The following is a 27,435-nucleotide window of genomic DNA, read 5'->3' on the forward strand; positions in this document are numbered from 1 at the left end:
TTCTTTTATGTTTTGAATACAAAAGAAGATATTTTAAAAAATGTTGGAAACCATTGATTATAGTATTTGGTTTTTTTCTACCATGAAAGTCAATAGTTACAAGTTTTCAAAATATCGCCTTTTTTGTTCAACAGAAAAAAAAGCTCATAAAGGTTTGCAAATACTGAGTAAATTGTCATTTTTGGGTGAACTATGCCTTTGTTAACGCCAGATTAATGCTATTAATTATGACTGTTACAAACAAATCTTTTCTTAAGGCACTGTACAACATTCAGAGCAGCACACATATTTTAGGTTGTAAATATGGCAGATTTTTATTTTTAAGTAAAGATAAATAATGAATGAATAAGCAGACAAACACACACACACACACACACCTCTGTACTGGAAGAGTGTGCTGCTGACTCCTGCCAGCAGAGAAAGAGTGATCAGATCTCCCAGACTCGCTGCTATTGGTGTGGCCACATTATCAGGGTTGATGCCCACCTTCCTGGAGCCGATAATCACACCAATCATCACCAGACCTGAGCGTGACAGACAGAAGCAGAGTCTGTGACGGTAGCGAAAAGGTTCAATCAACGAAAATTACTAAAATATCACATATATATGCACTTTTCCTTAAAAAATAATAACAAATTAAATGTAAAAAAAACACTGAAATAATAGTCTAGGTTAGGTGTGTTTCTTGTTACTTTAAAATGCTGCATGCCATATTAACAGTTCAACTGAGTTTTTTAAAAGTATTTTATGAAAACAGCTGCAGCTGATGAAAAATATAGAATAGTCTATATTACTTGAATTTTCTATATTTATATTCTATTTTAGTTATGTTACATTTTAATACATTTGAGAAGCCTTTACTCTATTGTGAAGTCACACTTAATAAGCAATTAATCATCAACTATGATAATATATATATATATATATATATATATATATATATATATATATATATATATATATATATATATATATATATATATATATATATATGTATATATATTTTAACTGTGATGGAGATTTGAATTTTGAAAATAATTTGATAAATAGTTCAGTAGTTTAAAAAAAGTACTGTATTTTGTAAAAATAACAACAACAATAATAATAAAGTAAATTATACTTTACAAAACGTTACTTCAAATATGTAGATTTTGACATTCAAATACATTTATTTAAGAAACAATTAATGATAAAAAATGTAAAAAAAAAAAAAAAAAAAAAAAAACACTGAAATCATAATCTAGGTGTTAAAATGTTGCATGCCATAACAGTTATTTTTTTATGTTTTTGAAAAAAGTCCTTTTTGATAACCAATTCTTCAGTTTATCAAAATACAGTAAATCAAACTTTTTAAATATTATTATTTTCTAAATTTTTCTATTTTTATGGACATTATGAGAGGTCATTACTCTAGTCTGCACTGACACTTAATATCCTGCTAAAGAAACATATCTTATTATAATCAACACTGAAAACTGTTGAGATAATATTTTTGTGGAAACTGTGGGCATATTTTTATTTTTTTTAAAAATGTATAGTTGACGAATAGTGCAATAGCTTTTTTTTTTCTGAAGAATAAATTTATAATATTACAAGTCTATATCATTATATCTAATCAACAATGCATCTTTGTTAAATAAAAAAAATACTTAAAATCATGTGGTCCAAACCTTTGGATAAAAATATTTTCTGTATTAAATGAGCAAAAAACAAAATGCAGATTTTCCTATAACTTATGAAAAGTTATTTATTTATAATATGCACATTTTCTATATAGGCTTGGTTACTTGGTTTAAACCAAATTTGATTAACCCTCATGACCCATTTAATATCTGCACGCACATCTATATCTTTTTAAACATCAGATCTGGAAGAATTGAATTACACTTAGTCATACAAAAGTCTTGTCGTGAATCCCAGTTGTAAAAGTAAAAAAGAATAACTTGACTTCTAGTTGATCATTTGGAAAAGTGGCAGAAGGTAGATTTTTTCAGATGAATCATCGGTTGAACTGCATCCCAATCATCATAAATACTGCATAGGCAGTACCGCACGGACCCAAGATTCTCACAAAAATCAGTCAAGTTTGGGGAAGGAAAAATCATGGTTTGGGGTTACATTCAGTATAGTGGCGTGCGAGAGATCTGCAGAATGGATGGCAACATTGCCAGCCTGAGGTCTTAAGACATTTGTGCTGCCCGTTACATTACAAACCACAGGACAAATTTTTCAGCAGGATAGCGCTCCTTCTCATACTTCAGCCTCCGCATCAACGTTACTGAATGCAAAAAAGGTCAAGGTGCTCCAGGATTGGCCAACCCAGTGACCAGGCATGAACGTTATTAAGAATGTCTGGGGTAAGATACTTTTTAAAACGCTTTCTTTGCCATTCCAGATGACTTTATTAATAAGTTGTTTGAGTCATTGCAGAGATGTATGGATGCAGTTCTCCAAGCTCATGGGAGTCATACAGAATTTTTTTTCCACTGCAGCATGACTTTATATTTTATACCGACATTATTTCTGTTAAGTGACAAGACTTTTGTCTAAGCAAAGTCAGACCTTACTGTCCGAATTAAATAATTTAAAAGTAAGCCATGATCATGTTTTATTTAGGTAAAATAAGCATAATCTAGAAGCATTTAGCTTACATATAAGCCACTTCTGACACCAAATGATCAACTAGAATTCAAGCTATTATTTGTTGTTCTAAAAATCTTGGAAAGGCAACAAGACTTTTGTCAGGTAGTGTACTGTATATTGCTTTCATGCTTTCAAAGGAATAAAGAGTGTTGTACCTAAAGACAGAGCGGCCACAAATGCAGTAGTAACACTGCTAGCACACAAGACTGCAGCCTGGTCCAGCTCTACACCTCCTCTGGACAGGGAACCAAGACCTACAGCTGCCAGAGCCGCCAGAAAACCCACCACAGTGGCCTGAACCTGAGGAAAAACAGCCAGACAATCTCTCCATCACAGCTGCTCATCATTCAGCTTCATTCATTATTAAACCCTCATTAAAAATTCATCTTTATAATGAGTGCTCTTGCTATTCAAGACCGAGGGCTCCTGCAGGACTCAAGTCTCAGAGTAATTCTTCATATTCTTTTAGATTTGTTGAATGTTTAATGAATGTTTGTTCAGTTAATTCATGCTCGTATTGGATCATTTTTCTCCTGACAGACACCAATCCTAAGATTCCCATGGGTTAGCTACATTTTTTACCTACTTCCCATGATGCTTTCTGTGAATTATGGGAGTAACTTCTGCTAAAGGGATAGTTTTATGACATCAAACTTTCTTTTTATTTTGAACTTTTATACCCCACACAACATAAAGTTCACAAATCAACATTCAGGAAAATAATGTAAACAAATTATAATCAAAAATAATAACAAAACAAAAATTATAACATAAATATTAAATATAAAATAATACAACAGCCAAAGTGACAACCCTTCAATTTTCCTTGTACATGCTCTCCAAATACTGTAAAAAGCTACCCCATTTCTCATTGAAAGTATGAGTCTTGCCAACAGGCGTTCATATGATGCAATAGAAGTCATCAGCTCTGTCCAATCCTTCAATAAGGGAGTATCTGAGTTCTTCCAATTTCGCAGCACCAGTCTCACAGCCATAATACATCCTGCAATGACTAGCCCAGCCTGTGCTTTAGATATTACCTTCCATAGAGTGGATGTATCACCAAGAAAACAAACTCTTGGTGAATAAGGTAAAGGTTGTCCCAGCCATTTCTCAAGGTTGTGAATAACTCTTGTCCAGAATGGAGCCACCAAATGACAGCTTTACATTAAGGACAATCCCAATCTATTTTTGTACCCCTACCCTTCCCCTGGGCCCTTAAAACCGAGTGTAAAAGGGAAGTGCTTAAAAATTTACCCCTAAGAAATGGGATAGGACTACAGCAACTGCATACGACATCACATGTCATCGTGATTTCTTGCTTCATATAAGATCAGACGATCGTGACTGCTGTAGTTCACTACTTCAATTGCTTTTTTTTTTTGGTATTTATCTTCAGGAAATCATTGAAGACATATATTATGTTATCATAACGATATATTACTACGCATTTACACCATGGTCATATTCATCTATGTAAATACACCAAAAACAACATTAACATCATAGCATTATAACAAAGCCCATTCCCAGCCACAAGACTTTTCTGACATGGTATTTGAGTGTCATCGAGTGACAGTATGTTGCGTGACTGCTATACAGAAGTTATTATTAGGGATTATAGACAGCGACATTTAGCGGTTTGTATTTTAGCGGGTTTTTTTTAAAGCATGATGGTAAAACACGTGGTTATAAATGTTTGAAAACATGTGCTGGTTTGTTGTAAAAATTCATAATAATGATAAAAAAATACTAATTTGTAATTCTCCTTACTTCTGGGTGTAGCTATCCTGCTGGAGTATTCTGAGAAAGTTTCTTAGCTCTTGGTTTCGAGTGTGGTCCTGAAAAGTCTCCATTCAAAGGGCTATCTACCACTTCCTCTTAGCCCTACGCCTTCAAGATAAAGAAAATTGGAACACCCCTACCCCTTCACGGGACCGCTCAAAGCAAGGGGTAGGGGGAAGGGCTAAGGGTAGAATTGGGATTGGTCCTAAATGTAAAAAGGTGCCCAGAATGACCACATTTCCAACAGTGGTTATTTTTCATTAATCCTATCCTATGCACTCTTACTGGGATCCAGTAACATTGATTAATTATCTTGTATGTATGAGTGTACTTCTAACATTTCTCACAGGACCCCCTTTACCAGAAACTACTGCCTCCAATTCACTCTCTTCAAATTCCACCTGCAAGTCTTTCTCCCAAACAATTCTTAAATGATCGCTTTTTCCATACATGTAGTTTGCAGCAATCATATACACAAAAGATGTAGTTTGCACTGACTTTGGAATATTTAGAAACCTTAATAAACACTTTTTTTAATACTGCTATGCATATTTCCAGAAATCCCCTTTATCTAATCATTGAATCATTTCTACTCCTGAAATGAACCCAGTGTTCTCTGCCCATATAAATCATCAATTGTTTTCAGGCCTTTTTTACACCAATCTTTCCAATACACTGTTTTCTTTCCTATCTTAATAGCAGGGTCATTCCATAATGAAGAATAGCCTTGTTTATAATAGAGGAAAAAGAAATATCTTATGTACTTTTTTCCAGACCTGCTGTGAGTGTTCCGATATAGGGTTGACTTCCCCATCCACAATAAAATGGAAACATTTCTAAGATAAAGAATCAATAACACTGAATGGGCAAGTCAGAGTTTTCTCTATTTTCATTGAATCATCTCAAATGCAGTCAATGCTCCCTTTGTTCTAGTGCAGGGTTCATACACATTTTTACTACTAAACTTCCAGGACTTTTCCATGATTTTTTTTCAAGACTTTCAAGTAAATTTTCATGATCTAATGTTTCATGCAATACATATGTGTGGTAAAAAAAAAAACAATGCATGTTTAAATGTATTACAGTATGTGGTGAAACATGCAGCAATCTATTTAGTTTAAATGTATGTATGTATGTATGTATATATATATATATATGTGTTTGTGTGTGTGTGTGTGTGTGTGTGTGTGTGTGTGTGTGTGTGTGTGTGTGTGTGTGTGTGTGTGTGTGCGTGTGTGTGTGTAAAATTGATTTAGATAATGCTTTCACTGCACTAATAATGTGAGAGTATGTGATTGGCAAAGGACAAGTTAGAAGCCAAGACAACTGACCCAAGGTTTCCGCTACATTCATTCTCCTATAGTGGGGCGGCACACCAAAATTCATCCCACCACAGCTACATTACTGCCTCTCAATCAAAACATTCATTATTAGCGGGTTATAATCGCACCTAAACATATTAAGAGGTAAGTGAATTATTACAGCGTGAACTTTTCTATAACCGTAGTAGTGCTGTGCGTTATTTGTTTAGCCCTTTTAGGTTAAATGCTGACTGACTGATTGACTGACAGGTGCTTGATGCGTGAGGCCAGCAAACACAACGTAGCTTTTAGTTAGGATGAACACAGTTTCCATAATTATACTTTATTTATAGATAAGGGTCTATGGCATACAACAAAGAAAGACTAAATCTTGCTAAAGTTTATAGCCGTTTAACTTTACTTCGGGACACATTAATGCCACTCTGTCTGTTGGAGACATTTATAAATAATCCTAGCTAATCTAATAACCGTTGGAGACATACATACTACATAAACGTGCTAAATTGCACTTCAGAAGCATTTATCTGAGAGCGCACAAGAAAATCTGCAAGAAGGCGTGCAAGAAGTTTTGTACACGAACAGAGAAAATCGGCGCTCAAGCAAAGAGATTCACATGCTCGTATTACATAAATGCGATCTCGACTCGTAATACTGTGCTTAAAACATTTGTCACTGAAATAACACCATTGGTAGTTGGTGGATCTGTGTAAAAGGACCCTGTAACCTAAATTCAAGAACACAGATATTTGTTTTCCATGACTTTTCCGGACCTTGAAAATGCCATGTCCAAATTCCATGACTTTTCCACGTTTTTCATGACCGTATGAACCCTGCTAGTGGTAAACATTTTTTCATACTAATTCTGGGCTTCTTCCCCTCCCACAAAAAGCCCTTACTAACTGATTGTACAGCTTAAAGATGGATAATGGAAACTCCAAAGGAATCATCATAGAAATATAATGAATCCTTGACGATACCATTTTAATTGCATTAACCTACCCCCAAAAAAGTCAGATTTAACAATTTCCATTTGGCAAAGTTTGTTCTAACATTTTGAAACATCGGGGTTATATTTATCTGAACAACATTGTTAAAGGGACAGTTGATTTACTCATCCATGGGTCATTCAAGATGGTGCTGCCTTGCTTTCTTCAGGAGAAAATTAAAAGTCCTGTGAAACTCTACCTTACAAACCATACAGTACACCAATGGAAAGCTATTTACTTTGTTTTTTTAGATGTAAAAATCACAATTTCCAAAAAATGTACGCATATATAGAAATTTATAGTGCGACATTATTTAAAGGGATTTGTTTCAGTTCTTTTTAATTAAAGATCCCCAACCCATAAATGTAAAAAGGTGTATGTAATATTTCAATATAATAAAAAGCATTTGTGACTAACATACCTGAATGAGTGCAAGATTACAGGTCACCATCAGCCACTGCTGTTTGGGGTCGTCCATCTGTCCAGTGTTAGCCTGAGTAAGATGAGAGACAAAAACGCAGAAGTTTTCATTTTAATTTAATCGGCGAGACACTTTTAATCATCTCAGGGTCATTAAACACTAAGGTTTACACCCTGTGATAGATTATATACTTTATTATGCAAACAAGTAATGCATTTCTTATCCAACTGGGCAAGTATTTTTTACATACAGCAGTAGACAGACGAGATGCCAGAGTCATCTCTAGGTTTCCTTTCAGGCCGACCAGAGCAGGTACCAAGATGAAGACCTCGGTGATCACCTTAAACACTTCCCAATGCTGAAACACACAGGCACACAGATGATAGTTAAGGCCAATTGAGCTGTTTAAACCAGATAAAACACAACAAAAATGTAAATACAGCCATTCAGAAGCACAGAATATGCACTCACTCATGAAATGGTAAGGTTTATAATCTAATTAATACATATTAAACCTCTTTAACATTATTACACCTACATGCTGAATCACTGATATGTGTTTAGTTCTAAAGTTCAATTTCAAACAGTTTTTTTTTCAAGATCTGAGGTGAAATATCTGCTGATTTTAGTATATGGCAATAAATGATAAATGTCATGTAAACTAGCATTCAAACTCACATTGTTAGCATTTAAGTATGAGGTGTACCTGAGATGATCATTGTCAAAGTTTTCTGTTGTTCAGCTGCAAGAAATAGAAGCTGTTTCTAATACATCAATTTGAGGTGTTAGTTAGGACAAAAACTCCTTTTAATATGGAGAAAATTCCTAATATCGCGTTGCTTTGATATAGAACACAATTTAAATCAGTCTTTAGGTTCGATAGTCAGATTCACTCCTGTTGGTTATCAATCTGGCAACCCGCAATTGCGTTTGTTTTGATCCAGGAATGCAATACCTAGTTCAACCACTTGGTGTCAAACGTTCATACTGCACCTTTAAGACAATAAAAATAAATTGTCCTAACATTTTAAGAATCAAGTCATTGTTAAACCAGTCATACCCGATACCAAAAAATAATTTTATAAATATAAAAAAAGAAAAAAATGTATATATATATATATATATATATATATATATATATATATATATATATATATATATATATACTGTAAAATACAGTATAAATTTGTATGAATAAAACAATTGCAAGTTTAAATGAATGTAAAAAATATATATTAAAATAAATAAATTAATAAGTCATGATTAGACATGATTATTTTAGTAATAGTATACCAAAGAAAAGTGTTTTTTTTTCTGTGTTTTTACAAATGTATATATTTGAAAAAAAGTTTTTTTATAGAGTAATAAAATATAAATAAATAAAAAATTAAATATTATTCATGACTTTATTTAAAAACAACATTAAGTCCAAACAGGATTATTATTATTATTATTATTATTATTATTATTATTATTATTATTATTATTATTATTATTAGACAGAAACAAGATTAAAAAAATTTTGCAATAGAGTGAGAAACTAAAATTGTAAACAAATGTCCGCAGACTGATTGACTGATTGATTGTTTGATGATTGATTGACTTACCCATTTACTTATATACTTATTCATTCTTTTGTTGTTGTTTTATAATAATACACTGTGCAGAGTTCAACTCAGAGTTCAAGCAAGAATTTAATGCGGAACTAAAATGATCAACCTTTTTTTTCCCCAACTAAATGAATCAACCAAAACATCCAGTGCACACAAACAGCTTTGTAATCAGATTTATTATCACTATTAGTTTATGGCATTCACTCTGTACTGTACAGCGCTGAAACCCCAACACACAAACCACAACTGTTGCAAAACAAAAATAAATAAAAGAAATCCACAGATATAGCTTAAAAATGCACTCAAGATTCATCAAAAATAATCAACAGAATCAGAAAATACAAAAAAAGACAAACAGTACTAAAAATAATCACTCATTACACACATCTGACCCCTATTGCATGCTGGAAACCGAAGTCTCAACACCAGATCTAAACTTTCATGAATTGCAAGCAGAATAGCTATAATATTTTATACTGAAAAGTGCACTGGCTTTCCCATACATCACTCTTAATGTGACAAACACTGTCAATATTTCTAAACTGAGAGACGTGTTAATGTACAGGCCATAAACTGAGATGAAAGATACTTTAGAAAAGTACAGATCAATCCAACTGGATGTCAGTTTCACCTCTTTTATTTTGATACTTACAGTCAAAACACGGAGCAGTCATCAGCAAAGGCATAAATATCAGCTCATAATGAGCAAGCTGACAAAGAGCCAGTGACTCACTGAGCATTGATGGCTTCTTGTGCTTTGCGTTTATATTAAGCAAAGTGTCAGTATACGAGCTGAGTGCTCCTCTCTTCGCAAACCCACTCACGCAGTTAAAAATAGCCGTAATGTTTAAATCAACAGAGAGCAGTGCCAGCCAGCCAGGGGCCTTTATTTTTAACACACGCACAGCCTAAGTCCAGGCTCTTCGGTGGAAAGGGTGTCACGTCACAAGCCATCCTGGGATCTAGCCCACTTCTGTTTCTGCTCTCTCCAGAAACAGCCTTTGTCTGTCTCGCTGGTCCCCATGACAATTCAATTAATAGACACAAAACACAGCCCATGCCAACTATGTCTGTTTGGGAGAACAGAAGCACAGGGAACTGTTGCTCGAAGCTAACATGTGGTTGTTTTAAGTTTGTGCTAGATCAAAATTTTAGTAATAGTATACCAAAGAGAAGTGTTTTTAAAATTTCTTTAATAATAAAATTATTTGCTTAATCGTTGTCAATGTCTTTTTTTCTCTTTTAAAAATTGCTTAGTGATAGTATAGTAATAAAAATTGTAATAAAAATATATAAATAAATAAAACATTATTCATAAATACATTTAAAAACAACACTAGGTACAAACAGGATCATTATCATTCTATTATTATTTTTATTATCATCATTGATATTCATATTAATATTATTATTTTTATTATTAGACAGCAATAAGAATAAGCAATGCTTTGCTATAAATTAAAGAGAAACTAAGATTGTAAACAAATGCTTCTGTATTTATTTATTTTTTATTTATTTACTTATTACTTCTTTAGTTGCTTTTATAATCATACATCTTGCAGAGGTCAACTCAGAGTTCAAGCAAGAATTTTAACTCGGAACCAAAATGATCAACCTTTTTTCCCCAACTAAAATTCATAAAACTATTAAAATTAAAATGTAGTTTTTTTTGTTATCCTTTGGGTGAATAATTAATCTTGTGCTAATACAAGTTAAATTACTAAAAAAGGTTTAAAAGGTTTAATTTGGTAATCTTCGATCAGAGTCTGAACATTTGCTTCTGCGTTTGCTTCTGCGTTTGTTGCTTCTTAATGACATCAGTTTCAGCCACAATATAGTGGAGGAACTATGACGTCAATTTGTATGCAAAAACCCGGAAGCGAGTTAGCATTTTAGCACTTCCGGTTCCCTCGTCCCAAACTCAATGGGTTTTTTGAATGGGGTTTCAGTAAAATCGCTTAAATAAGGTCCATGGCAAACACAAATGCAAGATATTTTCACGTTTTGTTCTACGACATAAAACACATCAGTTACAGCACACTTTTGAATTTTTAATTTGGCCATGCTTCTTTAAAAAGACGCTTGCTATCAAGTTGCTAAATGGGACTACAGGTGGTGTCGGAGACATTACACGTCATCGAGCTGATCTGGTCTGGAGCGCAGCTCGCTTGTGTTGGGCATTTGGATTTGTCTGTTATTTAGGTATTTTCATGAATAGTATTTTATAGCTTTTTGTATTTTTCTAATTAAGAATTCAGCTTGTGTATAGATAATGCCTTCACATGTAAAGGCTGTCGAGACAGATTCATTTGTTGATCATTTATTTTAATTAAACTATATTATGAAGATACTGCTCACCAGTGCAAGCCTGTCTCTCTCCTGCCCTCAGTAATGCAAACGTGTGAATAAATGTGTAAAAATACAGACATATTTTAACGTGATCAAGTGATTTTTCGACTTTTTTATTCATCTGAACACATTTTACTCAGTCATAACTGCAATATTTACACTCCTCCATAAAACGTATAGCAGATGTGACTGTATGAGCTGCTTTTCGCTGTACGTCGTGATATAAAATGAATATTGAATGTTGCTCTGTGTCCATCATGATGGAACTTGCAGCCATTTGATAGACTTGTTCCTCCTCACGCCTCATTTCTGTCATCTGTTAAGGTAAGCAGGCTGCGTGTGCGACGATACACTTATTTAAATATGTCTGATGAAAATTCTATATAGGCAGATTTATACACAGAGTTTTAAAACTTTTAGAACAACCGCAAAGCAAAACAGATGTATTTCCCACGTAAAAACTATTCAAAAGCGTATAGGTCTATGTTTTTTTGCGTATATATTTGTTTATAATATATAGCGTGGATTATAATATAATATACAGAGAGATTAACTCTGTGTCATGGACATTATTTCTAAAAATAAGCTTGATAAGTTGTCTGTAGCAGGGTGGTGCTGACGTCACAAACGAGCGCATCGAGGGCACTGTAGTCCGTTTATAGCCTAATGTTAGCTTTTTAACTCTTGCGTTTGCATTGAAGATTCAAAAGTGCTCCAAGTTGTAATTTCGTGTGAGGATTATCCGGCTGGACAAAACGTGTAAGTGTAATGAACAGTGTTTGAACACAGAGCTTATTATTTGCAATCTTCGAAAAGCCTATGGGAAAATCCTATAGGGATTTTCACGAGGGAACCAGTTTTATGCTAGCAGCCAATTAGCCTACAAAGTGACGTCATAGTTCCTCCACTCTATTCTTAACCACACCCTTATTATTGTTAGTTTGCTGAAGGAATGCTGCGCAAAAAGAAAGCCTCACCCCCTACTCAATATTCAATTTTAACTGGAAGTACATTAAGGGCTCATTCACACCGAACTTTGCTTCTAGAAATGCGAGTCAGCACTCAAGAATGATTTGAAAATAAAAAAAGCACATTTTAAGCACGATAGTATCTAGACACAGCTACAAAGTGAAACTAGCAGCGATTGCCATGCCTCCAAGTTTTTTCTGATTGGTCCATTGCTGTGCCACTAACAGTGATGAGCAGCACAGCTTTTGAAAGTTAAAGATCTTTCAACCTGACATGGTGTCTTAAAAAACATGGCGCTCACATGAGCAGCACTTTAAAAAAACACAAGATGCCAGTGTACCGGTCACACATGTTCATCATCTGCATGTTTACATTGAAAAACAATAGAACAGTAGCGCGTTGGAAAGGAAAAACACATTCCGTGTTGCAGAGTTCAACTCAAGAGTTCAAGCAAGATTTTAATGCGGAACCAAAAAAAGAGGCTCTTTCATTACAAAAATAGACATTTAATAGTACATTTTTTATTTTCTAACAATAAAGCACTTTGAACCACATTATCTGCGTGGAAAAGTGCATAAAGTTTGATTAATACTGTGGTATTATAATAACATTTTAGGACAGTATTTCTCAACTGGAGGGCTGCGACCCAAAAGTGGGTCACGGGAACATTTTCAGTGGGTCGCATTTTGAGTGTGTGATCAAAAAAACAACAAAAGTTTAATATTTAACTTATTTTGCTTATATCTAACTTTTATTTTGAAATGCGCGTGCGACAACCGTACCGTTTGGCATGTGAAATTTCAGCACAAGTACGACCCCGAATATGTAAAGTGTGGATTTACATATATTGACGACAAAAAAAGGCTTTAAACCTCAGTGTGTCATATGTAGTGAGGCGCTCTCACAAGAGGGCATGAAACCTTCTAGATTAAAACGACATTTAGAAACCAAACATCCCAGTTGCAAGGACAAACCTGTGGACTATTTTCTAAGACGACTCCAATAGCTGAGGGCATCACAAAAGTGCCTATCATCTTCATGTTCAAAACAAGTACAGGCACTCAGCGCATCTTACTATGCTCACCGTGTAGCAAAGGCTAAGAAAGCCCACACAAAAGCAGAACAGCAAATAACTGGTGATCATTGTAAAAATAGTTATGATTATTATAATAATTTTACTTCAATTTGCTGGTTTCTGTTCAATGCAACCAGATCAGTGTTAAAGTTTAGTTAATGGTAACTTCAGTTTAGTCAATGGTAACTTAACTTTTCCTTACCCTAACCACTGTTTACAGTATTTGACATTTTTACTCTGTAATATTTCTATAATTTGATACATTTTGTTAAATAACAACAAAATATTGTTTATTTGTAAGTCTTGGTGATTTTCTTATGATTTATCTGTCACTAGTTGTGTATGTTAACAAATAAATACAAATTAATTAAAATAGCTAAAATTACATTATAGTTACTAAATATTTGGGTCGTGGCTTGATGACCATGTAAAATGTGGGTCCCATGGCCAAACCAGTTGAGAACCACTGTTTTAGGATATGGTACACTACATGCTAAATTTTATAATATTATTCAAATCAATTTGGTAGCATCCTGCCCATACTACAAACCATTCTACAGTGCTTTAACGTAGTCTGATGAAAATCATAACATTACTATGATTTGTCCAAAAAGGTTAGAATGGGATATATTAAAGTACAATAAATTCCCATCTGACACCATCACAAAACCAAGACAGCATCACCAATGCTTATCAACAGTGTTTGAAAAACAATATTATTTACATGATCCGAAAATAATACAGTAAAATATCTAAGAAATACTTCACCAAATCTAGATTAAATCGCTCATACTTGGACAATGTCCATGACGATGCCGGCCGCCACCATCCCCAGACCACCCAGCAGAAACGGCAGCAAGACCTGCGCCGCGATGATGTAGGAGCTCTCCGGCAAGAAGCCATTGGCAGAGCGGGTCAGTTTACAGGTGAAACCTCTGAGCTTCTTCCCTTGATAACAGAGCTCCAGCTCTAACTGAGTGACCACCATCTCTCTTACCCCATTACCCACCGCCGAGGAGAGTTTACTGGACAAAACAGGTCTCCTGGAAGCTTTTAACACACTATCACAGCAGATCACACAATGTTCTTCTAAAAATTAAATATGATGCCTGGAAAGACAGGATGTAAATAATAATAGGGTAATTTAGTATCTCCAGATCCAGTCTCCAGTCCCAAACAATTTCTTCTCAAAATTCAATATGATGCCTGGAAAGAGGGGATTAAATAATAAAATTATAAGAAAATTGATTCTTAATGTTTTCTGGGAAAACAGAATAAAAATAGTACGGTCATTTAGTATCGTCAGATAGTCCCAAAAATGTTCTTCTCAAAAGTAAATATGATGCCTACAACAAAAATGGCAAGAATGTAAATGCAAAAATGTTGTCTGGAAAGACAGGATGAAAAAATACTAAGGAAATTTTGCATCTCCAGATAGTATTTTTCTCGAAAACATGACACCTAAAACAAAAATCGACAAGAAAATTTATATTTAAATTATAATGTAACGCAAATAATAAAGTAATTTAGTATCTCCTGATAGTCCCAAAAATGTTCTTTTTGAAAAAAAAAAAAAAAAAAAAAAAAAACAACAATGAAAACGGATGTTAAAATTTTGCCTGGAAAGATGTGTTGCAAATAATAAAGTATTTTAGTATCTCCAGATAGTCCTGAAAAAAAAGTTCTTCTCAAGATTAAATAAGAAGCCTAAAACAAAAACAGCAATGAAAATGGAGGTTAAAATGTTGTCTAGAAAAACAGGATGTACGTAATAAGGTAATTTAGTATCTCTAGATAGTCACAACAACTTTCTTTACAAGACAGAAAAAGATACCTAAAACAAAAAAATGACAAGAAATCGGATGTTTAAATATCACCTTAGAAGAAAGGATATAAATAACAAGGTAATTTTAGTATCTCCAGATAGTCCCAAAAATGTTCTGCATGAAAAAAATGACACCTAAAACAAAAACGGTATGAAGATAAATGGTAAAATGTTGTCTGGAACAATGGGATATAAATATTATGGAAGTTTTATATCTCCAGATAGTCCCAAAAAAGTTCTTAGCATTAAATGATGCCTAAATCAAATACAGCAATGAAAATGGATTTTTAAGTGTTGCCTTGGAGACATGACCTACTGTAAATAATGTTCTTTATAGTCTCCAAATAGTACCGAAAATGTTCTTCTTATCAAAATAAATATGATCCCTAAACAAAAACGGTAAGAATATAGCTGTTAAAATGTTCCTAGAAAGACAGGATGAAAATAATAAGGAAATTTCTTAACTCCAAATAGTCCCCAAAGATTTCTTCTCAAAATAAAATGACGCCTAAAACAAATAAGGCAATGAAAATGGATTTCTAAATGCTGTCTTCCCAGATGTACATAACAAAATAATTTAGCATTTCCACAACAGCTCAAAAAAAAGTTGGCGAATTTCTTTAACTCCTTCTCCAAGGTGTCATTTGTTCAACAGAAACCTTCTCCTTTACTGTTTCCCTGAGAATCAAAATCCACTTCTAGAAACTTCTTGAGACTCTCCGTATGCCTGGTAAGATAAAGATTAAGCAGTCACTTCAGCGCTTTCAAAATAATTCCCAATCCGCATTTCTTTTTCAATCACAAGTTGATAGATGCTCCACAATATACGCTCTTCTGTTTGCCACAGGACTCACGACTCCGAAGAAAAACAGTCCTGTCCGGCTCAATGTCTAACAATGGTCTAACAGGTCCAGAACGTGACAGAAACACATGTTGAGGCTTTTTTTTTCCACTCGTTCCGGAGGGCAGTCCTTTCTCCCCCTCCTCACCGGTGCATCAGGCCCTCTAAAACAGTCACTGGTTTGACCCTCATTACCTCCTATAAACTGCTCTGAGTCCTGCGTCTGTCCGGTTTGTCCTGCTCTCAGCTAACGTTCTCCTCTGACGTACTTCTGAACCTGTCTTATCAGCTGTGAACGGGTGAGTGCTTGGCAGACGGACGAGACGGGGGGGAAAGATGAAGGAGGAGAGGAAGAGATAGATGGAGATTGAACAAGTGTGTGCGTGAGAGACAAAGAGAGCGATTGAGAAGCCGTAGGGTTGTGAAAAGCAGCGTTGTTCGATTACTCACCGCTCTACCTCTTGCTCGCCAGTACATAGAGGACACACTGGGAAAGAGAGGCATGATTCAGCTAAATTTAAAAAATGGTTTGGTCGTTAGCAAGGCACAGTGACGCAGCAAATACAGCCTCACATCAACAACACGGACCTATGATCTCATTCATTAAACAGCCATCGAGACCGAGCATCACTTATTAAATGACAACCAGTTCAAGGACAGATGCTTTCTTAAGCACTGGATACAGGTGAATAAAGTGAATTTATTGCAAGGTGTCTCTCCTCTAATATAGAAGTCTGTTTCTGCCAGAAAATTTCATCTCAAAAGAACAACTTTGCAACCTTTTCTCTTTTCTTTAATGTTTTTAGTTTATTGTTTTCTGGTGAGTCACACTTTTATTTTTAGGAATTGTGAGTTTATAGACACAATACTCACAGGTCTAGTTTATAATTAATTTAGAGCTATTAATTATGATTTACCATCTCAGTTTTTAGCTTTTTCCTTGTAAAAATTACCAAATAAATTATTTTGGTGTAAGTTCTCAAATAAATTTTATAACTTATAATATTAAGTAATTAATATAACTACATTGTTGTATCATAACATTAGTGTTTCAACTACTCGTGGGTCGTTATTGACGTGCTGCGCTAACGCAAGACTCTTATCGGGCAATAAAAAGATATCGCGGTTAATCTATTCTCAAGTTGGGTTGAAAGCTGGGTCTATATTCTATGCAAGCTTTGATGACCTTCACCTTGATATTTTAGTACGGATGTATACCTGACCGGTGAGCCGTCTGGCAAAAAAGTGCTTGTAAATCAAATTAGCAGAATGCCCTTTTGGATCTTTCACTTACTTCGAAGACACTACTGACTACGTTCACATGGACATCTTTAATCTAGTTACTTGCCTTAATAGACAATAATATTATTAGGGTGTTTATGTGAAGTGCTTTCATGTAAGAGTTTTCTGTCATTTTGGGTGACTTTAACTGCAGTTCGGCAGTTTCACTTTCATTCATGAACATTTCATTCATGCCCCCGTGACAAACTGAAGTATTAGATGCAAATAAGGAGTGAGGACTGGTGAGAGTGTTATGGAATTTTATAACACACGCCAAATAGAAAGAAAAAACTTCTGCATTTTGCGATGTGTGTGTGTGTGTCTGCGGTCTTTTTCTGACAGCTGCATGTGTGGATCTTGTCGGAAAATATGGCAGAAGTGCTACATGACGGTAATAGTTTGATTGCGGTGTTTACTTCAATAATGCCACTAATATATGTCCACATGTCTTAATTTCAATTTTTGTTTAGTTCAGTTATGACTTTCAATAACAAAAAAAAAAAAAAGATAATCAAAAATCAGTTTGGAGCTTATGTAGGCCTACAGTTAAAAATTCATACTTAACTGAATAAACAGTAAACACAAGTACATCTTATTGAACATCATTTATTTTCATCACCAATTATCACAGTAGAACAGTTTCTCAAGCAGTTTGTGATGAATTTTGAAAACCGAAGATGAGCCCTTGGTCTAATGTGCCACCTGGCTTGAGAAAACCATTCTCAAAGACTTACTTTTAGTTGTTATTTGGGTAGCACACATATTCTAAATGCCTTTGGCAGAATTCAAATGAGCTATTTTAATCTAGATTAATTCCTTGATTACAGTGAGATTAATCTAGATTAAAAAAATGAAACTATAGGTGGGCATAGATTCAACTCATTTTAATGCAGAACTTTGCATTCCGTAGGGTGCTGACAGCTTGCAATTATGAGTTTATACCACACAATTCTGAGCTAACATTTCACAATAGTGATGTTTTTTCTGCTTATACAAATGTCTTGTTAATGACAGAGGTCAGAGGCCAGACTGATTGAACTGAGAGAAAAGCAACAATAACTCAAATAACCACTCGTTACAACCGAGGTATGCAGAAGAGCATCTCTGAATGCACAACACAACCCAACCTTGAGGCGGATGGGCTACAACAGCAGAAGATAACACCGGGTGCCACTCCTGTCAGCTTAAAACAAGAAACTGAGGCTACAATTTGCACAGGCTCTCTAAAATCAGACAACAGAAAATTGGAAAAACGTTGCCTGGTCTGTGAAAAACAGTGTACCCATCTTCTCATGGCTACTTCCAGCTGGATAACGCGCCATGTCATAAAGCGTGAATCATCTCAGACTGGTTTCCTGAACATGACAATGAGTTCACTGTACTCAAATGGCCTCCACAATATTTTTTAACGCCTACCCCCAACCCAACCCTAAACCCAACCATCAAAGTACTGTAAAAATATTAATTATTGTTATACAGTGTCATTAAAAAATGCTGCTTTATTAATGTGCATTTCGCACTTCCGGCCGGCCGCATATCCGATCTAGACTTAACCGAATATTTCCAGTACCTTGTTGAATCTATGCCACGAAGGATTAAGGCAGTTCTGAAGGCAAAAGGGGTCTAACCCGGTACTAGTAAGGTGTACCTAATAAAGTGGCCGGTGAGTAAGTTTGCAACTGCTTCTGAGTTAACATGCATTTTTCGAGAATTGAACAATTTGTAAATTAACATTTTGATCTGATTCTTCTTTTTGTTGCAGTTATGAGACTCACATTTTTTTTTTAAATCTCCCAATTCTGACTTTATTCTTGCAATTTACCTCACAACTTGGAGTTTGAAAGTAATTTTTTTTACAATTTCAGGTTGCAATTTTATGTGCAATTTTTTTGCAATTTCTTGCAATTCTGATTTTATACCTTACAATTCAGAATTGACGTCTAGCAAGTTAGACTTTTCCCAAAATAGCAGGTTCAAAAATTTATATAATTCTGTTTTCTTCTGACGGCAAGTGTGTTGCTATTTTAAATTTGCATCTTACAATATGGCTTTATTTCAACAATTAAAAAATTACAGCTAAACATTTTGAGGCAACACTAAAATTCACTTTTATTTCTGAGATTATACCTTGCAGCATTGAGTAAACCTTTCACAAATTTGACTGTTTTCCCCCAAACTGCACATTTCCTCTCTTTCTTTATTTATTTATATTATTTTTTTGCAAATATCTTTTTAATATATTTTGAGTTTATATCTCACGATTATTACGAATCTCCTACATAATGCCTAATTTCATAAACAAAAATGAAATTAATTTTTATAATAATTACTATGTTTATTGTTATTCAAAAGTGTTTTAGTCCTTTTCAGACCCAACAATTCTAAAACTCACTGCTGTTGTTTAAACATTTTAACACCTAAATTTGTAGTTTTGTATCACAGGTTTTTGTCATAGCTAATGGTTGGCTACTTTTATTGTTTTTAATCCAAGGTAAATTTTTACAGCACTATAATCTATCCACAAAACCTACAAGTTTTATAAAAACTTCAAAATGACACCATTTTTTGGTGAAATATTGCTTCAGTGCTTCATGACTGGAGTGTTTTTCCAGTCTTTCTCCTTCCGAATGAATTTTAATGATGACATTAATTTCCCTCACACTCTGCTTCCTGTAAGGAAGGACCATAAATATCAGCACTTGACACGCTGGATAATTAAAGTGGGCCCATTATCTGCTACAACAACTCTGAACTGTTGGAAAGTCATGTCAGGCTATAAACTGTTATGTAAAGTTGCCGAAACTTATTGAACAGTCTCTTACCTGCACGCTGTCCAGCACCATGCCTGCCATCACCATCCCCATCCCGGCCAGCAGATATGGGAAGAGCACCTGGAGGCAGATAGAAAAGGCAGACTCCTCTTCGATCTTAGCCTGGGCTGTTTTTGTCTTCTCCTCCACAGGTTTTTTGGATGGTATAATGGGAGGGGGTAACAGCAGGTCATTTTGCCCATCTAGGCTGCCAGTCCGATCCAAACCACCCTTTCCTTTTCCCTTTTTGGACTTCTTGCGACCACCTCCTTTCCTCTGCCGAACTTCATCTCCTGGCATGGTGGAGTCTCCGGTCCGTTCCGTCTGAGACAGAAAGAAAGTAATTTTTAAACTGATGTAGGTACAGCTTGAGAAGAGGATTAATTTAGTATAGAACAGATCAGATTTAAATTTCAAGTAGGCATGGGGCAATTTCAAGGTTTACCGTGGTTTGGAAAAGTCAAGGTTTAACTGCTAAACATTTTTCTGTTAATATAACATTTCTATAGTATATGTACGTTTTTTTTTCTTGGGGGGGGGGGGGGGGGGGTAACAGTATCTCAAGCAGAAATGGGACCTCCACATCAAAAACTACTAGTCAACCCACAATTCAGGAAACATTATAAAAACAAATGTACTTACACACCAACATATTAGCATACTGGACCTGAACAGCGCAGTGGCTTTACTTCAGTGTTTCTCAACCACATTACTGAAGGACAACCAGCTCTGCACATTATCCATGTCTCCTTAACCAAACACACCTGATTCAGATCATCAGCTAATTAGCAGAGACTGAAAGATCTTTGTCTGTCACACACATTACAGGAGACATCCAAAACAGAGTTGAGAAACACTGCATTAAATCCAAAGAAAAATATCCAATGTTTTTGAAACTAATGAACATAGCAGAAGTCAGTGAATTTTATTGTAATTATTTAGCCTAACATGTTTACAGCTCAAAATTTTTTTTAAATGTTTCTTAAAATAAAATGTATGGTGTTCAAAAAGGTTTAATGTATTAAATTTTTAACCCAGACATAAAAAAGAACATATTTTAGAGCAGTACCGTGACATTTTTTTCAAGCTTATCATACTGTGAGAATCTTATAATGCCTATGTCTAATTTCAAGGTTTTTTTTTCATTATAATATTTGGTGGAATAGCCCTAATTTTCACTTAAATAAATAAAAATCAGTTGTTATTTTGACCAATTGTCATTTCTAAAATGAAAAATTTAAATGACCACATAAATATGATATTTCTAACTGATTTTGTTTCCTAACTATAAGTTAAACTGACTGGCTGAGGCATGTCTTTCTGTAGCCATTCATCAGGTTTTTTTTTTTTTTCATTAATTAATTTTCTTTTTAGCTTAGTCCCTTTATTAATCTGGGGTCGTCACAGCGGAAAAAACTTGGATAGGAGACAAGACTTTTGTCAGGTAGTGTATGTGCCATACTGTTTGCTGTGCCCTAGTAAAAGCTTTGGGTTACTGTTTATATTTTATGTCAGTCTATTAATTGGGAGTGATAATCCCAGATTAAATATGTTATTCTCTATATACAACTAAATCAACAATTGTGAAAGAAATTCAGTTTAATAAATTAAACAAACAGGCGACGAGGTGCACAGTAGGTCATTTGGCATATCTGTGTGGAGTTTGCATGTTCTCCTTGCGTTCACGTGGGTTTCTTCCCGGTGCTCCGGTTTTCCCCACAGTCCAAAGACATGCGCTATAGGTGAATTGGGTAAGCTAACTTGTCGGTTGTGTATGAGTGTATAACCTCTTAGGGCCTGAGTGTCCATATACGTGGACAGCACATTTTAGCTCTTAAATGGCTATTTAAAATACTTTGAATGTTTTATATTTTGTTACATACATCCAGTGTCATCCTGCAACTGTTTTGCAGCATATGAAATGTCCCAAACCCTATTTTTAACTGTCCAAAATGAGAAAAAAGGTTATTTTTACTCTCTGATAGTCAAATCAAGTTTAAAAAAAGGGTATATGTAAAAATGCATAAAAAAGTGTTTTATGTAAATTCAGACCACAAGTCCACATATTCGACATAATTTTCTCTAAAAGTACATAATATCAAAAGATGATACTTATATTTTTATTACATGGTGTTTACATGCAAATCACAGACACTCATCAGCACTTTGTTATTAGCTCTGTCAAGCTGCTTTTAAACCAAACTTGCTACCACTAAAATGAATCAAGTCAACAGTTTATCAGTGTACCAACAGTTAACAGTTTATCATCACTTCGCTCTCTAAATCACACCGACGGTCTTCATGTTTAGATTCATAGCGCTCATAACGCGTTGCTATAGCAATATTAAAGTAGCACATTCTCCCACAGCTTTCACTGCTGCATGCCACAAACCTCACCTCATCTTACAAACAAATAAACGTATCTCGAACGTATCTGCATTAACGCTGAATGCTCTTGATGACAATGATAGATGTGGAAAACAAAGATGGGTAACACGGTTGATGGCTTGTGTTCCACATCAGCGAAAGAAAGCCACGTAAAGAACAGCCTACCGTCTCAAATTAGCCCTTCTTTTGTGTTTACATTCATCACATTATATGAAACTTCGCTATCGATAAAGCTATAATTCACTCTAAGCGCTTCAGCGCCTTTAATCACTATTCGAAATGTTTAACTTCCTCGACAGGAAACGCATTCACCAATAGTACTACGGAGAAAGCTTGACTCATGAATATTTATTAGTCACGTGGGGGACGCGCCAGGAAGGCTACGAAGCGCGTGCAAGAATGAATTATTATTCATAAGCGGATTCGTTAGTTTGTGCTGTATTTGGGCAATTCTTCAACTGCAGTTACTTTTAGTCTTGTGAAGTTGAGTAAAAAACTTGTTCAAAATTAGCGTAACATACCTCATAAGTTTAAACAATTTGCCAAGTTTTAAGATCTGTAAGAGGACAAACTTAGATAAGAAGAGAAACATTTTATGCATCGTGAACTGAACAAATGTCAATTCCACCACATCTCAATATGCAGCTTTCGTTTCAAAATGAAGTAAATGATGGCAGTCAAACATTGTCTAAGATCATTTTTGTATCTAGTTTAACCAATCTTTCCACAATATATATATATATATATATATATATATATATATATATATATATATATATATGTATATAATAGGCTAATTATACATCTTTTTTTTATTATTAACAAGAACCAGCAAGTACAGTTTTCTTATACAATAATGAAATAAATTAGTTGTATGCTGAATTGTACACCTGTCACACTCTAAAATGTAATATTAATTTGGTTAAGAGCTTATTAGAAAATAAATAAACTCAATTTGTATATTAAATAGAGCAGGAACATATACATTGTGAATATATTTGTAATGTGTGATGAGAACTTTGAAAATATATATTTTTTTAAATGTGTGGGGTGATGGAGATGACAGTGGTGGAAATGACATCTCAACAGTTTATTGTAAAAAAAAAAAAAATAGCTTTACCGATTAGCTTTGAATTGATACTAGCTTTTCATGTATACAAAACACTCTTATTTACCTTAATTTTGTTTATTTTTAAAAACAACATGTACAACATGTTTGGAAATGACGTAGAATAAATGTATTTCTTTATCAAGCAATATTCACCTTGATTTTTCTTTATATGTTGTTGATGAAAATTTAAACTCCCTCTATTGAACATGTGCTCAGATGGCACTATTCATTTTCATAGAAACCACCTAAATAATCTTTCACACAAACTTTTTAAAGCGACTACAGTGTTGTGGTGGAAATGACACTGATACTGTGCGACAGTTATATTTTGTATAAAAAATAATAATGATAAGAGTCTCACATTAATAACTATAAAATATTGAAATTATTTCACTAGTGCTTAATTAAGATACATTAATAGATACCAGATAAACAATATTTTAAAAAGTTATTTTCATAGTTGAAATTTTAAAACTCTGGGTGTGTGACAAGGTGGAAACAGTGATTTTGACACCTAAAAGGAGGTTAAAAAACTCAATATAAACACATTTAGGTCATTTACTTTAATCATTACTATTGCACTGTGAAGAGACTTTCAAACAGCACAACAACAAAATGCTTCTGAAGACAATCACCTACTGCACCTTTAAACCTTTGAGTTTCTTCTGTTAAACTCAAAAGATATTTTGTAGAATGCTGGTTGTTTATAAAATATATACTATAGAATTCAAGGGGTTCCAACAACCAGCATTTTTATCAAAATATCTCCTTTTTTAAAACAAAAGAAGAAACTCAAATAGGTTTTGTACAAGTAAACAGTGACTAAATGATGACCTTTTTTTTTTGCATGAAATATCCTCTTTAGATTATCATTTATAAATACCAAAAATATGTGTTTCTACTTTTGTGATGTCGTTTGCAATCAGTCATGAAATACATTGCTTTTAAATATGAACCAAATCTGCTGCAAGAGGAATCACCAAACAAAAGCAAAGACTAAAAACATTCGATAAAATACAAAAGGCACAACTTTAATGTACATAATGGTTTTAATGAGGGAAAGAACTATACAGTCTAGTGAAGCACTTTGAACGACACAATCAAATTTATTTGCAGCTCTATGGAAACAATATATTTAGATATGCACCAGTGTATTGGCCATTAATATTTATTAGATAATTTTTGATTAGTTTAATGGCATAAGTGTCGGCAACACCCTTAAAATAGCAGATTATTATACTATTTATTAATTAACTGTGTGAAGGCAATGAGTCAATTAGATTTTTTGTGTGTGTGTGTAAAACAAAATAAATATTGTTTTTAAAAAATATACAATTATAATATAATATTTTAATAATATTTATGTAAATAATATAACAAATTGAAGCAAAACATCGATAGTACAAATCTCATTTGTCAGACATCTTTATTGAGTGATTAAACTTTTTGCCTGTTGATCATTAAATTAATCCAATCCATGTTTATGGAAAATAATCTAATTCAGTACTTAACAAGCTGAAATTGCATGCAAGTAATAAAAATATCTAAATTGGGAAATATTTATTTGTTAAAAATCTGTATCGGCCAAAAATTATTCATATTGGCACATCAGTAAATATTTCAAGCTTGTTGCAAAATGCACAAATATTTAGGTATTTATGTTCAGGGAAAAGGGACTTGTGTTGTTCACAGTGTTTGTGGGAGAATTGAATAATTACAAACAGATGGATTCATCAAAAGCTTAATTCAAGTACCAGCTTTATTCTCACTGAGAGGAAATCGCATTGAATGGAGAAAAAGAGATGGATTTATTCAAAAATAGTCATCACATTTTGCTCTTGTACCCAGATCTTAATTAAATGTCACGTTAAAAAAAAACAGAACTATTGTAACTTTTTTTATATACATAATTTTTTTTATTTAGTCTACAATACAGTCTTTTAGCAATAATGATCTTTATTTAATTTGTAATGCAACCTCATAATAAGGAACAAGAGTTTAAACATGCTGTCTAGAATACAAAATAATGTGACTGGACTACTTTCCATTTGCTCACATTACACGTGTCCACGCATGCATCTAACTTTCAAAGGTCAGGAGAAGTTGCACACCAGCCAGACAACTTATAATTGAATGCATGTATGGTCCATTTTATGGGAAGCTGATAACACAAACCAAACCTAAATCCAAATACAGTGTAAGCACAGCACCAGCTTATCCATGCAGATCTAACATATAAACGTCTTACCTATCACAATGTCGCAAAGCAAAGGAAAGTCGTAAGTGAGCAGCATAAATCTTAGAGGGCACCGAGAATAACAACGTGAATTGGATTGGAGGAGTCACAGATAGGGGGGGCCCTCGGAGAGGTCTTAAATTTCATCCTGTTGGCAGTTTTGAACACCCCCTCCTGTCTGACCTCATCTGCCGCTGAGATGGTGGTGTTGACAGGGAAACCCACCGCTCCTCTTCCTTCAAAGATCATCCAGTTAAAGAGATAGCTCACACAAATGAGGAAAATTCTGTTAGATCTGCTCAACTTTGACTGTTTCAGACTAATTTGAGTTTTGTTTTGTTTTTGTTCAACACAAGGGTGCCGAATATATGCCAAACCATATTACAATAAATCTGCCAAGGGGAATTTCATAATTTATTTTATAATATTTAAACAAAAACTAGAAAATGTTGCTTTAAATCATATTAACTGACTCAGGTAACTAGCCTATTACTGTAAAAACAAACAGAAGAGACTAGTCAAGCTGCTCCTGCCTTCACCTTGATTTGCTCGCAGATGACTTGCATTTTCATTGCATGACTGGCATTGTCCTCTATCTATAAAGTGACAGTATTTTACATTTTTTTACAAGTCTGATTCATTTACAATATTTAATTGAATCTTTTTTTTTTTTGTAGCTCAGCAATAAAATAAAGAAACAAAATGTTGTGTTAAATTCGAAATGACAATCTGTGTCAAAGGCATTTACTCCTACCCTCTCCATTATTCTCACTCTCTTTTCAGATAGAATGGTGGGCCAAATCAGAGGTTACCATGAACCAACTTTGGCTACTTTGGGCATCTCTGGTTTAACATATTTAACATAAGATATACAGTAAAAAAAAAAAAAAAAAAAAAAAAAAATTGGAAACCTGAAAAAATTGACATCCATATAGTAATACTATGTATGTCAATGGTTAAAGGTTTACAGCATTCTTTAATATACAGTACACTCTTGTATATAAAAGTACCAAATACTGTCACTGTTATGAAATCTTTTCACAACTTAGGACACTTAGGTACTTAAAGGGTACATGTTAGAACATCAAGGGTCCATATTGGCAACATACATTTATGTATTTGTACCTAAAGAGTCCATAGGGGTACCTCAAAGTTATGTATTAGTACCTAAATATCAGTACCTTAAATTTATGTTTAGAACTAAAACCTAATAAGTCCATATGGGTATCTTACAGATATATATCAGTCGCTAAATGGCCTATGGTACTTCAAAGTTATTAGAATCTAAAGAGTCCATATTGGTACCCCAAAGTTAAGTATTAGTACTTAAAAGGTCTATAGTCGTATACTACTAATACATGTTATGTATCAGAACTGAAGGAATCCATATTGATACCTTAAAGTTATGTGCAAGATTAGAACTTAAAGGGTCCATATTGATATACCTAACAGTACACATTAGTCACATGACCTAATCACATTACATGTTCAACAACATCATCTCAGAATTTTATTTTATGCAGTATTATTGACAGTTCGATCAAACTGAGACCAAAACAAGTTAAAGGTGCAGTATGTAAGTTTGACACCCAGCGGTTGAACTAGGTATTGCACTCCTGGATCAAAACACACGGAAGCGCAGGTTACAAGATTGACGTGAGTGTGCCTGACCATCGTGTGGAGCTCTGAATCTGCGTCTTTTTTGAAGTTTGCTACTGTCCACCGGAGGTCGCATTTCGGTTATGCTCGGAAGGCTTTCTGAATGAATGAATTAAAAAAG

At 34.1% G+C, this 27,435-nt stretch overlaps 1 protein-coding gene across 8 annotated transcripts in view; it reads right to left on the bottom strand.

Annotated features, from left to right (window-relative positions):
• Nucleotides 1-27,435, bottom strand: part of LOC564564 (solute carrier family 41 member 1) — a 142,859-nt gene that overhangs the window by 15,779 nt on the left and 99,645 nt on the right. For 3 of the 8 annotated variants that reach the window (XM_073939261.1, XM_073939263.1, XM_068216930.2), the window contains 5 exons: nucleotides 19,933-20,244; nucleotides 7,408-7,515; nucleotides 7,158-7,229; nucleotides 2,799-2,943; nucleotides 378-524 (listed from right to left, as the gene is read on the bottom strand). In XM_073939261.1, coding sequence (XP_073795362.1) covers nucleotides 378-524; nucleotides 2,799-2,943; nucleotides 7,158-7,229; nucleotides 7,408-7,515; nucleotides 19,933-20,220 — 760 coding nt within the window. In that variant the 5' untranslated portion in view covers nucleotides 20,221-20,244. Of the gene's footprint in view, nucleotides 1-377; nucleotides 525-2,798; nucleotides 2,944-7,157; nucleotides 7,230-7,407; nucleotides 7,516-13,956; nucleotides 16,531-19,932; nucleotides 20,245-22,317; nucleotides 22,633-25,667; nucleotides 25,740-27,435 lie in introns of those variants that run through there. The other 5 variants (XM_073939262.1, XM_002666507.8, XM_005162397.6 and 2 more) reach the window with 5 other exon arrangements.

This window comes from Danio rerio, chromosome 23 (genome assembly GCF_049306965.1).
Source record: "Danio rerio strain Tuebingen ecotype United States chromosome 23, GRCz12tu, whole genome shotgun sequence".
Taxonomy (NCBI): Eukaryota; Metazoa; Chordata; class Actinopteri; order Cypriniformes; family Danionidae; genus Danio; species Danio rerio.